This window comes from Pelodiscus sinensis, chromosome 4 (genome assembly GCF_049634645.1).
Source record: "Pelodiscus sinensis isolate JC-2024 chromosome 4, ASM4963464v1, whole genome shotgun sequence".
Classification (NCBI taxonomy): Eukaryota; Metazoa; Chordata; order Testudines; family Trionychidae; genus Pelodiscus; species Pelodiscus sinensis.
In genome coordinates this window covers 120282856-120295271 of record NC_134714.1, presented here as the reverse complement: position 1 = coordinate 120295271, position 12416 = coordinate 120282856, and the positions used below count along the sequence as shown (strand labels likewise).

Here is a 12416-nt window from a genome sequence, read left to right as displayed (position 1 = left end):
CTGGTCAGTGTCTACTCAAGAGAAATAAAACTTGCCATGACACCGCGCGGGGCCAGGCAGGTCCCTTTAAGGCACTCGAGGCTCATTCCAGCACACTTCTACACAATGGTTTAATCAAAACTCCTTTGAGCTGCCATGTTCTGGACAAACCTCCTTCCCAATTATGCCCATTGCTCACATATTCATTTTCAAGGGAGATGCTGTCCTCAGTTCTGGCCAGCTCTCTCCTAGTCAAGCACCCTCACTCACTCAGGGAGCAAAAGTCCATCCTTGGCAACATTTCATCGTATCAATACCAGCTCAGGACTGTGCTAAATGGAACAAACAGGAGAAGGTGGATAAACTAGAGAGAGCTGGAGAATATTTCCAGTTACACACACACTTCCTTGTGGAAGAGGGGGACAAAGACACACAGAAAGTGCCCAAGGCCATTTAAAAGAGCATTAGTAAAATGCTGTATTAAAAAGGCTGGTGCAATTGTGCCTGGTCACCCTCAAGTGACCTCACCACCGGCACCCTGTCCCTCACACTTATGACATGTAACAACACGTGCACAGCTACTCTCTCCATCCCCGTTACGTGCACGCAACCACATGCACGCAAACTCCCCATTTTCAAAGGAAAAGGGATTCTTCACTTTCCATCATGCAGTTTCCGCAGCCCACATTTCTGACTTGTTTCAGGGCCAACCACAAGAGCGCTCAGCTTAGCAGACAGAAACAAGTGTTTCCCTGTCCACATTTGGCTCTCCTTACGTGACTATAACTCACAGGCAATTTGATGGGCAGAGTGGCCAGCCAGTGGGAGTCAGGCCCTTTCCTCTTCTTGGTGGCATCTTCAGGTACATGGTCTGGAACTTCGCCGCGATAGAAGGAGACCTCACAAGCAGGGGAGATCACAGAGTAAGACCTAGATGGCATTTCAACAGCTATCTGTTCGACAGGTTTTCTATTTGGCAAGGATTATGTAAGACATTTCCCACCCAGTCCCTACACAACACAACACACTCCCCACTTTGAGTGCCAGATATAATTTAGCAGAGCAGGTGCCAGTGGCAAGAATACAAGGATCCACCATAGAGTCTAGCCCGCTCTCCCTTACTGGTACTAGCCAAGGGTTAAGGGCAGGCAGATAACCATAGTCACTGACCTGGGCGATGGAGGACTGTTAGTATTTGAGCCATGCTCTCTCTGGTGGGCATATTTTACGTGTCCATCTCTAGTGAGGAGAGGCAGATACTCAATTCATGGCGTACCCCAGGCTCTACGGCAAGGAATGCCACAGGAAAGCCAATGACTGAGGAAAAATAAAACTTGGACCTTGGACTAGTGAGAAACTCACTTGCCCTTTCACAGCTTGGCCTTTCCGGTCTACTTCAGAGGTCACATAGATTTCCTTCATGTTCTTCAAGTGTGAGTAAAAGATGAATGAGATCCGTCCGTCCACACAGTCTGGGCGGTCTGAGCAGAGCCAGGGAAAACCAATCAATTAATCTGTGCACAGAACGCCTCCCTGCTGCTAGTCAAGGGTTACTCCAGCTGCTTCCCAGAAACAGAACACACTCCTCCCCAGTTTCTGGCTCATCCCCATGGCACAGGGCTGACCCCCACGACCATGGAGGAAGCAGATCATGCAGGAGCAAAAGAAAAACCCACCACCAGAGCAAGAGGAGTTTCAAGGAGTGAGAAAGGAGGGGAAGATGCTGAGGTTAAATATTGCACCGGTCTTTCCCAGCTGCTCCTGTTAGCACAAAATAAACCACTTGTCTCTGACATTTCCTTAATGCGGGGGAGGGAAGAATACGAGTAAGGATAAAGGAAAAAAGACTGTTATACATGTTGCCTTAGGACTCAAATACCGAACCGTCCTGCCAAATGCCTGTGACCAAGTGTAGGGGAGGGCTACACTGAGACCAGGCTACGAGTACGGTGTGAGTCGACGGTAAAGGGTCCAATTCTGGGATCCTCTATCCCAGTGCAAGTCGAGAGTGGTTCCACTGCCTTTGATGAAGTCACAGTGGAATTACATCAGGCTATCAGAGATCAGAAACAGGCCCACGTGCAGCTACGACACCCCTTGGTGCACCAGGATAGTCTTGTAGTTTTAGTCCAACCCCTATAAGTTGAATTAGTGAAAGAGGAAGGTAAAAATGGAACCGGCCAGCAAAACGGGCATTTAAACTCCACATAAGGAGTTTTGTGCTGGACTGTTCCAAGGACTTTTGCCCCAGAGAAATGGCTGTTAGATCAGCTAGCGTGTGCTGGAGAACACAGGTCGTGCACTCACCTTACCTAGGTATTAAATACACACTGTACTAGACTGCAGCCCTCTGGGGGTTGTGGTGGTTTGCTATGAGGACAGAGTGCAGTAGTGATTCCATGGGGAGAATTCACTACCAGAAGCACGTCTTGCAGGCACTTGTCTTCGGAGAGCAGGATAAGGACAGCTGCACCGGCCATGGGTTGGGCAGCGTGAGCAGCAATGCTAGGCTCTGTTCACCAGACCAGCTAAATAAACACAGAACGGAACAGCAGCTGCTGGGAGGGAAGCGAAGGAGCTGATTGGACAAGAGGGCTCTGCCATACCAGCATCAATGCTGATGCCTCGCTCGAAGGCTGCAAAGAACTGCTCTCCCTCGAACATCTCCACAATATCAGATGGCTCTGGTCCCTGGTAGCGGTCATGAAGCTTTCCCAGAACAGGATCAACCTACAAAGGATGAAAGGGACACACGAGTCTGTTTAGCCCAAGGATGGGCAAACTACAGCCCACAGGTCAGATCCAGCCTGCCAAACATTTGGAACTAGTCCGTTGTGGCTCAGTGGGACTCTCAGGAAGTTTCTCGGAGCCAGCTGCTGGGGTTAGCAGGTGTATCTGCATGGCACGTGCCCCTTGGAGGGAGGCAGGTTTCCTCATGCTGCCCCTGCCCTCAGCACAATCCTCATAGTTCCCAATGGAAACCGGCCAATGGGAGCTATAAGAGCCATGCTTGCAGGCATGTGAAACATGGGGAGACCTGCTGCCCCTCCCCACTCCCCTGCAAGGGGCACATGCCATGCAGGGACACACATGCTCTGGTGTGGAAAAAGTGAATAAGGAAAAGTTATTTGCATATTCCCACAATATAAGAACTAGGGGTCACCAAATGAAATTAGTAGGCAGTAGGTTTAAAACAAACAGAAGGAAGTTTTTCTTCACTCAGCGCACAGTCAATCTGTGGAACTCCTTGCCAGAGGATGCAGTGAAGGCTAGGACTTTAACAGAGTTCAAAAAAGACCTAGATAGATTCATGAAGGTTAGGTCCATCAATGGCTGTTAGTCAGGATGGATAGGAATGGTGTCCCTAGCCTCTTTTTCTCCGGAGGTGGGTGACAGGGGAGGGATCACATGAGGATTACCTGTTGTGTCCCCTCCCTCTGAGACATCTGGTATTGGCCACTGTCAGCAGACAGAATACTGGGTGGATGGACCATTGGTCTGACCCAGTCTGGCCGTTCTTATGCTGCCCCAGCAGCTGGCTGCTTTCAGTGGCATGTAGGGGTGAGGCAGGCGGGAAGCCTGCCTGAAGGTCCCGCCGGGCTGCTGGCCTATAATAAAGTGCTCCCCCACCACAGCCTGCCTCTGGCACCCCACCCCCTCCTGTATTCGTACCCAGAGCTCCCTCCCAGACCCCGCAACCTCCATTAAGATCATAGAAAAGTGGTCCCCCATGGAACATTATTGTCCACCCCAGATTTAGGCTATGCACATTCACAGCCTCCCTCCCACAACAGAAATGGGTCCAAGACATTTTTCTCTTGCACTTCCAATGGAAAGTGTTTATTTTTCCGAGAGAGAAAAAAAAACCCCAAAACCAGCATTCCCTAAAGGTCTAATTGCCATTAAAAAAGTGACTGTAGCTAAGAATCATGTGGCTCCCCAGGCGTGCTTACAGAACACATGATGTCCATGCACACAAGTATGCTCCACAGATTGTGGTGGGGGAGAAATGACTGTCTATGTTTAGTCCTGCAGGCAGCACAGTTCATACAAACCTGGTGTGAATTGTTCCAGCCTACGTTGGACCAGTGCTGGAGTGGGTGGTACTGCCCCAAGTCTAACTAGCCCTCCTTTTCCTACACTAACGGTGCTGAAACTAGCTGGGTCTAACTCCATTTTCAGCTTTGAGGAAGGAAGCTGAATGTCTAAGCTAAACATAAGTTGGGATAGGCTTCTATGCAGCTCAGACATGCTCGGTTTTCTTCCCAGACCCTGAAGAAGAGCTCTGTGTGACTCAAATACCTATACTTCCTACCCACAGAAGTTGGTCCAATAAAAAAATATCACCTCACACAATTTTTCCCTCCCATATCCCAGGGCCAACATGGCTATAACACCACTGCAATCAGAGGTTGAAAATTCCTTTGGCATTATTAACAGCAGTGTCTGGTTGTTTGAACAGATTAATTTTAACCCTTTATAACCAAGAAATTATTCACTCCCCTTTCCCTCCAACATTAAGCCATGGGGAGATATTTTCCCTCCATGACCCCTCTGCTGCAATACCACTTAGCTCAGGTCAGGATGCTTTCTAAATTCTGTAGAAAGTCTCATCCTGTGGCGGCAGCATGCAAATACCCGAAGACTATAAGCTCTTACTTCTCAAAGATGGTTTGAGGTAGGCTAATGCTGTGCAGCATATCTCATCCTGCACATGGGCTTGTAATATCCTACCAGGGGACCCTCTGGGACCCACACTGGGAACTTCCTTGTCAGGGAAACAGACTCCGGGGGTTAAATCCTGGCGCCACTGAAGTTACATGGGAACCTTGCTATTTTAGTTTCATCGAAGCCAGGATTTCACCCCTGACGTCCAAGGTGGAAGTTTCTCTTCCGTTGTTTATAAATGAGTTTTATTTCAATACCGGACTACAACACAGCCAAGAATTATAGACAAGTAGGACCAGCCAGCCCAGGGGATTATACCAGGAGAGCACAACTTTCACTGTTAAGTGGTCAGGCTGAAACAGACTGGTGACTGTTGCACCAAATGGCTGCGAGAGATGTACCGTGACCAGAGCAGTAGCACAAAAACCACCATTGCCACAGGAACCCTCAATCAAATTGAGAAGCCAAGGGCCGAATGGGCAGAGCCCTGTGGTGAACAGGCACAATTGCTTCCATCACCCCTCTCCAGCAGCTCTGAACTGAAGCCCCTTGGCAGGGCATCGCGTGCAATACCTTGTGCTTGGGGACACACTGCAGTAAGACTTGCTCAGGGTCTATCTTCCTCTGCAGCGCTATGAAGTTCACCTGGTACATGCGCAGCCTCTTGTACACCTTCCTGGCAATGCCGCCGATGTAGGCCTTGGTGGTGTACCACAGCCAATACCTGGGGAAGGGAAGCAAATGAGGGAGGGATTCCTCTGCCAAGCCCAAGGACGGGAACCTGAGAGGGTGGGTCTCAAGTGACGCTTTCTTTCCACCAAAGGGGAAAGACAAGATTGGATTTTGAGGGAGCTTACGAGCAGGCACAGTTTATCCTCCTGACTCAGTTTATCCACCAAAAAGCAGACTCCCAGCTCAAAAGTGGGGGAGACAACTTAGCAACCACTAAACAACCTATGGATGAGGGAAGGATTCTGGCACCTGTGAGAAGAGGTGGCCAGGAACCTCACTACTGAATGGATATAGGTTCTAAGTGGGAGCGTACTAGCTGGAGTGTGGGCCCCTCAGGGACACCTAGCCTACAAGGGCAACAGGAATGCGCTCATTGCAATCCAGTGGGAGGAGAGGGGAATGAAGTGAAACAGAACCAAGCTTTTTGTGCAGCGCGGTGATACTGTGTGACGAGGAACTGAGTGCCAGCTAGAGTATAAAGCTACGGCATTCCACCCTTCAGGAGAAGGGGAAAGAGCAACCCCCGCAATGCACAGGGGGCTGGATGGGAAGCTGGCAGAAACAGAAGCTCGAGCCAAGGTCTGGGGCAAGGCACAGCCATACACCTTCGAGCCTCTTCTTCAAACACTGCCCAGGAATGCGTCAGAGCTCACCAGGAGAAGTGGGTGACTTCAAACAGCGCATAGAGGTGGGTGAACTCCAGGACCACCTGGTTGGTGATGTCATCCCAGGTTTGGGCTTGCAGGTCGCCATGAAGAAGATGCAGCCTAGAGCGATCTAGGGTGAGACCTAAAATCAAGAGAGATACAAGCTGAAGTCTAGTTTGAGATGCACGTGGATTTTTTTTTCCATAGTTTATTGCTTGACAAAGTCAAATGCAAAACAGCTAGAGCGTAGGCGTGGCATGAGCTAAAGGGTGGCATGGGAGACTTCTACCAAGAACCTGTAACACACTGGTCATTCTAATCACTGAGAGAGAGATATACACAAATAATATTTAAGGAGTTACGCATTTGTGACACCGGACAAGAAAGGGTTACGCATCCTGAAGGATAAATGACCCAAATTCAACCTTTAGGGACCTACTGGTAAATAATGTTTGTGTGTTTTAGGGATGTTTAAAAATGGTTCTTATTGTAACCATATAAGCACTACAAATTTTAGCAGTTTCAAGTTTACACACTGGCTCCCTGGGAGCAGGGCCAGCAGCCAGTGCACTTCCAGCTGCTGGTCCCACTCCTGGGAAGTCAGCTGCCAACATGCACTGCAGACTCTCATATAGAGTCAGCAGCAAAGGGCAGCAGCCAGCTCCCCAGGAGATGGTGCATGCAGGGAGCCGGCTTTTAAGCTTTAGCTTTTAAGCCAGCTCCCTGCGCGCACTGACTCCTGCCTGCCACCCTGCTTCTGGGGAAGTGGCTGCTGTGTCACGCTGCTAATTCTAATACAGAGGCAACACCGCAGGGCAGCAGTCAGCTCCCTGGGAGCCAGACCAGGAACCAGTTTGTAACTGTTTGGGTAACAGATAAGCTAATGCTTATTGGTTACCCATTTAAATAATTACACTCTTACTTCCCGAATGTGTTTAACTATATAGTGTTGAAAGTTAACAATGTAACCAAAGAGTTTCTGTCTATACACTATTCATGTCTCTTTGAAGTGTGTAACAAATCACCTGCACATTTTGGAAAAATGGGCAATTGTCTTATGTTCATCTATGTAATAAATTACCAGTGATACACAGGAAATAACTCCACGATTGCCTATTGTTTGCCTAAAGACTCTGAACTCTGAAGAGAAACCTGGAACCCTTGGGACCTGATCCTTTTCCCTCTCAAAGCTTTCCCTGATAAAGCATCGAGCAGAGCTAAATCATAAGACTGAGAACTCTAGCCCCATCTGGATTAACCCTGAATATGGACAATGGACTATAACCTATGGGCTAATTCTGTAAGAACTCTTTGCAACTACAAAGCTCAACATCTCTACCATGAATCTGATCTCAGAAGTGTATTCATGCCTGTATGCGTGCTGAACGCTTTTACCCAATACTCTCTCTCTTTTTTTTTTTTTAATACATTTTAGTTTAGTTAATAAGGACCGGCTGTAAGCGTGTATTTGAGGTACAATCTGAAATATTAATTAACCTGAGAGGTTAGTGTCCAATCCTTTGGGATTGGTAGAACTTTGTTATCTGATGAATAAATTCTTCAGTGATCCTCATCATATTTGATTTGAGTGTCTGGGTAAAGGCCTGAGGCTGGGTTGCTGAAGGGAACAGTGCTGTTGACTTCTGAGTAAGCAGAAAGGTATATAGAAGCTGTTATGTGCTGGCTTGGTAAATCTAAGCATTGGAATAACCACTAGCTTGGTGCGGTGCCTGACCCATTCTTTGTAGTTTGTTCCTACCTGAATAACCTCAGCTTCCTTCCTCTAGGACTCCAGTCACAAGAACATGTTTTTCAGTATGAATACTAAGGTAGGTAATTAAGACAGGTCACCAGAAGGTTATAAACACACTCCAATCAAGGCGGGAGGAACGAAACATGTATCTGTTAAGCCATGTGTGTATTGTCCATGTCATACTGGAGAACTAAGTACAGGCTGAGCCAAATGATAATCAAGAGATTGTGAAGCTGACAAGAAAGAAATTACACAAGGGGGAAAAAGACCCCAAACCAACCATCATGAAGACTATCTTGTTTGTAAGTGAAGCCACTGGAGAGGGGGCATCACTGGGAATACAGAGGTACAACTTGGATCTTCCACTGAGGAGACAAACTAAAGGTCACAGCTAAGCCTGGCTGCAATACACTGGAAGGATTTGGGGTGGGCTTAGCTCTATAAGGAATGAAAGTAACTAGTTAAATAATTTTAGGTTACAGAATGCAAGTTACAATTTTACTGCATAGGTAACAGTTTCCAGGACACTGAGATTTCCTATCATGTGAATCTCCTCTCTGTGTTAAATAATGTTTTCACTATATCTCTGTGCATGCCATGAGTTCAATGAAGCTGCGACAAGTAAACTGAGGGGCGGGGGAGGTGGCACTGTTGCTTTGGGAACAGTGGATCTGTGAATTATGCGAGTCTCTAGCGGAATAGGGGTTGGATGCCACAGGGGGATACTTGGAGGACTCACAGACTGCCATGTGCTGATCACTAACTTGCAGAAGGTCAGCAGAGCCCACCTGGGCTGAGGGAAGTGCTTGTGTTGCCCATGGCTGGTGTTCTTGGAGAGCTGACCCATGGCAAGGCACAGACATGGGCACCCCATCTCAACTAGACAAACATTTCTGAGCAGGACATCAATTTAACTGAAGATAAATTACATTGTCACAGCACCTATCATGTGCCATTTTAGTTGGCTGCATGAGGCCTCACTTCCTGCCCTAAACTGCATGAAGTGAAGTTTGAGCCTCGGTGAGCAGCAACCAAGTCATACGCCCGCCCTGGGAACAGACACTCTGGGAAAAGCTGCAAAGTGGCTTCTAGTCTAGGTTGTGAATGCTCTGGAGCAAGAATGGTCTTTCCTGTTACGCGTCTGGGCAGCGCCTACCACAGTCTCACTGGGGTTCTCATGTGATACTGCAATACTAATAGTTCTAGACTAGGGGACAGGGGGATGCACAGCTTTACAGCTCCCTTCCCCACCTCTTACAGTCCACAGTCATCAGAAACTGAAAGACTTGTCCCCCCATCTAATATTAACCAGATATTATCCTACAACTCTTAATTTAATACCATTATGGATGCTGCTCCAGCTCCAGATTTTCTATAAAAATCTCCAAATACTGGACAACCCTCTGGCAGCCAAGACAGCTCACCAAGGAGATGCTTACTCTTTAAGACCACCAACTCCCAGGGATCAAATCAGGGATTCCAGAGGGGGAAAAGCCAAACAAACCCACACCATCTTTTTATATGCTGATTAGCAGTTGTACCTAAAGTTGCCCAAGTCCTTACCTGCAGTAATGGGTTTTGGTTTTGCTTCTGTTTTTTTTAAAATTAAAAGGAAAATGTACATGCTTTATTTAAATGATGGGGCTCAGAGCAGGGGGTGAGGGGTGGAGGGCAGGGGCTAGGAACTCACGGCAGGGGGTAGGAGTGCAGGAGTCAGGGCAGGGAGCTGGGCAGAGAGGTAATAGGTGCTGAGTCAGGGCAGGGAGTGGGGGGCTCAGGACAGAAAGGTCGGGGGGCATCTTACTGGCTCCTCTGGGGTGGGGGCTGTGTTGCTTGCCCGGCAGTGCTCTGTAAGGGGACTGCAAGGACTGTGCTATCCAGCCCTGGCAGTGGTTTGGCTGGAGGCTTTAGTGAAGGGGGAGCCACTGACTCAGGATGGTGGCCTACAAGGAGAACACCAGTCCCAGCTGGCAACTCTCCTACTAGTGTGGCTGCCCCCTTATGGTCACTGTGCAGCATAACTGTCTCCTTACTGCCCCTTGTGGTCATTGCAGAGAATAACCACCCCTGCTCTCAGACCCCTCCCCTTCAGTGTTATGGAAAACAATCCCATTCCAGGCACCTCATGTTTTCCTGGAACCTTGCTTTAAATCAGGATAAGAGGAAGGTGCATACCAAATTTGGTAGTCCTAGCTCTATAATTTAGAAGGGATTCTTGAACAAACAGACTCTCAGATGCACAGAAAAACTCTCTAAAATATATAAAGATAAAATTCTCCTAGTTATTACAAATTCAGAATCTATTCCAAACGTCATACAAAATGATAACTGATAAATTTTGTGGCTACAGGACAAAGATCCCATTAGATCTAGTAAGTTACTCTCTTTAGGGACATGCAAATTTTAACAGACAAACCTCAGCTAACTTGGCATTCTATTCCTTAAGGAAATAGGAAACATAAGCAAGGATAACCGTGTGCCATTAACCATGCAGATAACAAGCGATTTAAATAGACAGCAGATACTACCTGTCTCCCTTGGGGGAAAAACAAAACAATTGAAATGAATGCCTCTCCCAGGAGCCTTTTAATTCTCAATTCCCCCCTTACTCATATTCCTTACATTTATTTTACCAAAATTGACACAGTCAGGTCCATTCCATGGGGGCCAGGTAACAAACTAAAGCAGTCTCACAAAAAGAGCACAGCTCCCTGCCAAAACTAGGTGATTTGAAATTTTCCAACTTTACCAACTGACAAAAATTTGTAGCCATGCACCACAGTGGCTCCTTCTCTCACATGGGTGGAGCCCAGATTCTGCTTCCATTTGCTCCTTTTCCTCTTTCCCAGCCCAACACGCTGCCCTCACATTACTACCCAGTCTCTAAAGAACAGTGATGCCACATATTTCAGCATCCACAATAGCTCTTAATATCTCTTCTGAATTCCAAAATAACCCCCTTCTACATACCAGAGTCTCTAGCTAATCTGAAACTCTGTCTAGCCAGTGCTTCGAGCTGTTCCTTGGACCTCCATTTAAGATTAATCCAGCAGAAAAATTATACAATCCCTCGCCCACTGTTCAAAAACAGGTGTTACAGGTGCTACTGCTGGCAATGGGACTCAGCAGGTGCTCTGAGAATTTGTGTTTTGGGCTTGACTTAATTGCAGGGTTACCTTTTCCCTATGAAATAAAATGGGGTTACCAGCTAAACTTTTAAATCTAATGGATGTTAATTGGAAGCACCTGGAAAACTGTGGCTAAGCAGAGCACTAATAATAGGACACAGGCTAGTACTAAAAAAAAAAAAAAGGAAATTAAAAAAAAGGGCCAACAATTGAAGACTGGAGCATTGACATCATAAGCCTGGCTACCATGATGGGCTAAGATTGTCAAAACAGATTAAAGGCTCAGTGGGAACTGGGAATCCAAAGCGGCCATAATATTTTCAAATGCTTTGTTAAATGTACCAGAGATCACCCTTACTGAGCTAGATTGTCTCTTTAGAGACACTTTCCAAGCATTACTAGGATGTACCAAGTCCAGTTTTGCTTCTTCTTTAGAAGGAGAATGTTGTAGCCTACTATAGTTCTTTTGCTACCGATGTACTAAGCTTTGTGGTTACGAACATCAGGGTCCAATATGCATCCCCTGAAAGGTGCTGCTTGTGTAATAAACTACTGTGAACAAGGCCCCTGGTGGAAATTGAAAGATCACCTACTAAGTACTATGATTTTAGCACAGAAGCTTTCCACTGGCCATTTCTGGGCATAAACTGACCTGTGACCCCTGGAGGTAGTGGGAGCTGAATTTTAACTGGCCGGAGGAAATCCAAAGTGGAATTCTGGGAGAGGCAGAGCAAGGGACTTGCTCTGGACTCTGGATCATCTGTGATTTCCTCTAGCTCCTCTGCCGACACTGGCAACACCTGGCGGATGAACAATAATGAAATCAGCTTATAATCTAGAAGCCTGAATACCCAAGTTCACAGAGGTAGAAAGGAAGCAACACCACCAGCCGTTCAAATGCCAGGCCTGACTCAGTGGCTGCCACTAGGGAGAGTGAATCCTAATCACTGAACCAAAAATGTTGCTCAGTTATACTGGTGTAAACCTGGCAAACAGGACCCTAATCCAGACTGACTCTTCTTTGGTGCTACCATAACACATTTAATTAAACAGCTGTCATGGCCCCCCTCCCTAGCTTTAATGGGACTGTTCCAGAGTCAGAACAGCATGAAGAAGAGTCACATTTAATCCACTGCATTTCACTCGCTGAGCTGGCCCATCATGCTTTTTGTTCTTGGAGACAAAGCAAGTGGCTAAAGCTGCATGTCCCTCGACAGCACTGCTTGCTGATTAACCAAAGCCTCATTAGGGGAATCTCTGTGCAGAAACCCATTCAGCCTTCCAAAGAGGACAGAGGGGCCAGGACAGTATCAAAGAATGCTCTATGGGAGAAGGAAAAGAGCCTTTTTTTTAATGTTTTTACAGGGTACGGGATTAAACTTGATAACTGCCTGTTCCACAAGCCCCTGACAGTGACCTGCCCAGATATATCTGTCCCCAGGTCCCTAGCTTGGAAAGGTCAAAGCCTTGGAGAACGTGGTGGGAGGTAGGGAAGAACAGTGCACTAAC

At 47.2% G+C, this 12416-nt stretch overlaps 1 protein-coding gene and 1 long non-coding RNA gene across 2 annotated transcripts in view; one reads left to right on the top strand and one right to left on the bottom strand.

Annotated features, from left to right (window-relative positions):
- The window catches only part of PIDD1 (p53-induced death domain protein 1), a 30199-nt gene that overhangs the window by 1848 nt on the left and 15935 nt on the right, over positions 1-12416 (bottom strand). The window contains 6 exon segments of the mRNA XM_075928245.1: positions 771-878; positions 1342-1460; positions 2586-2709; positions 5221-5371; positions 6033-6168; positions 11560-11707. Coding sequence (XP_075784360.1) covers positions 771-878; positions 1342-1460; positions 2586-2709; positions 5221-5371; positions 6033-6168; positions 11560-11707 — 786 coding nt within the window.
- Positions 1-12416, top strand: part of LOC112544435 (uncharacterized) — a 57410-nt gene that overhangs the window by 31755 nt on the left and 13239 nt on the right. The window lies entirely within an intron of this gene.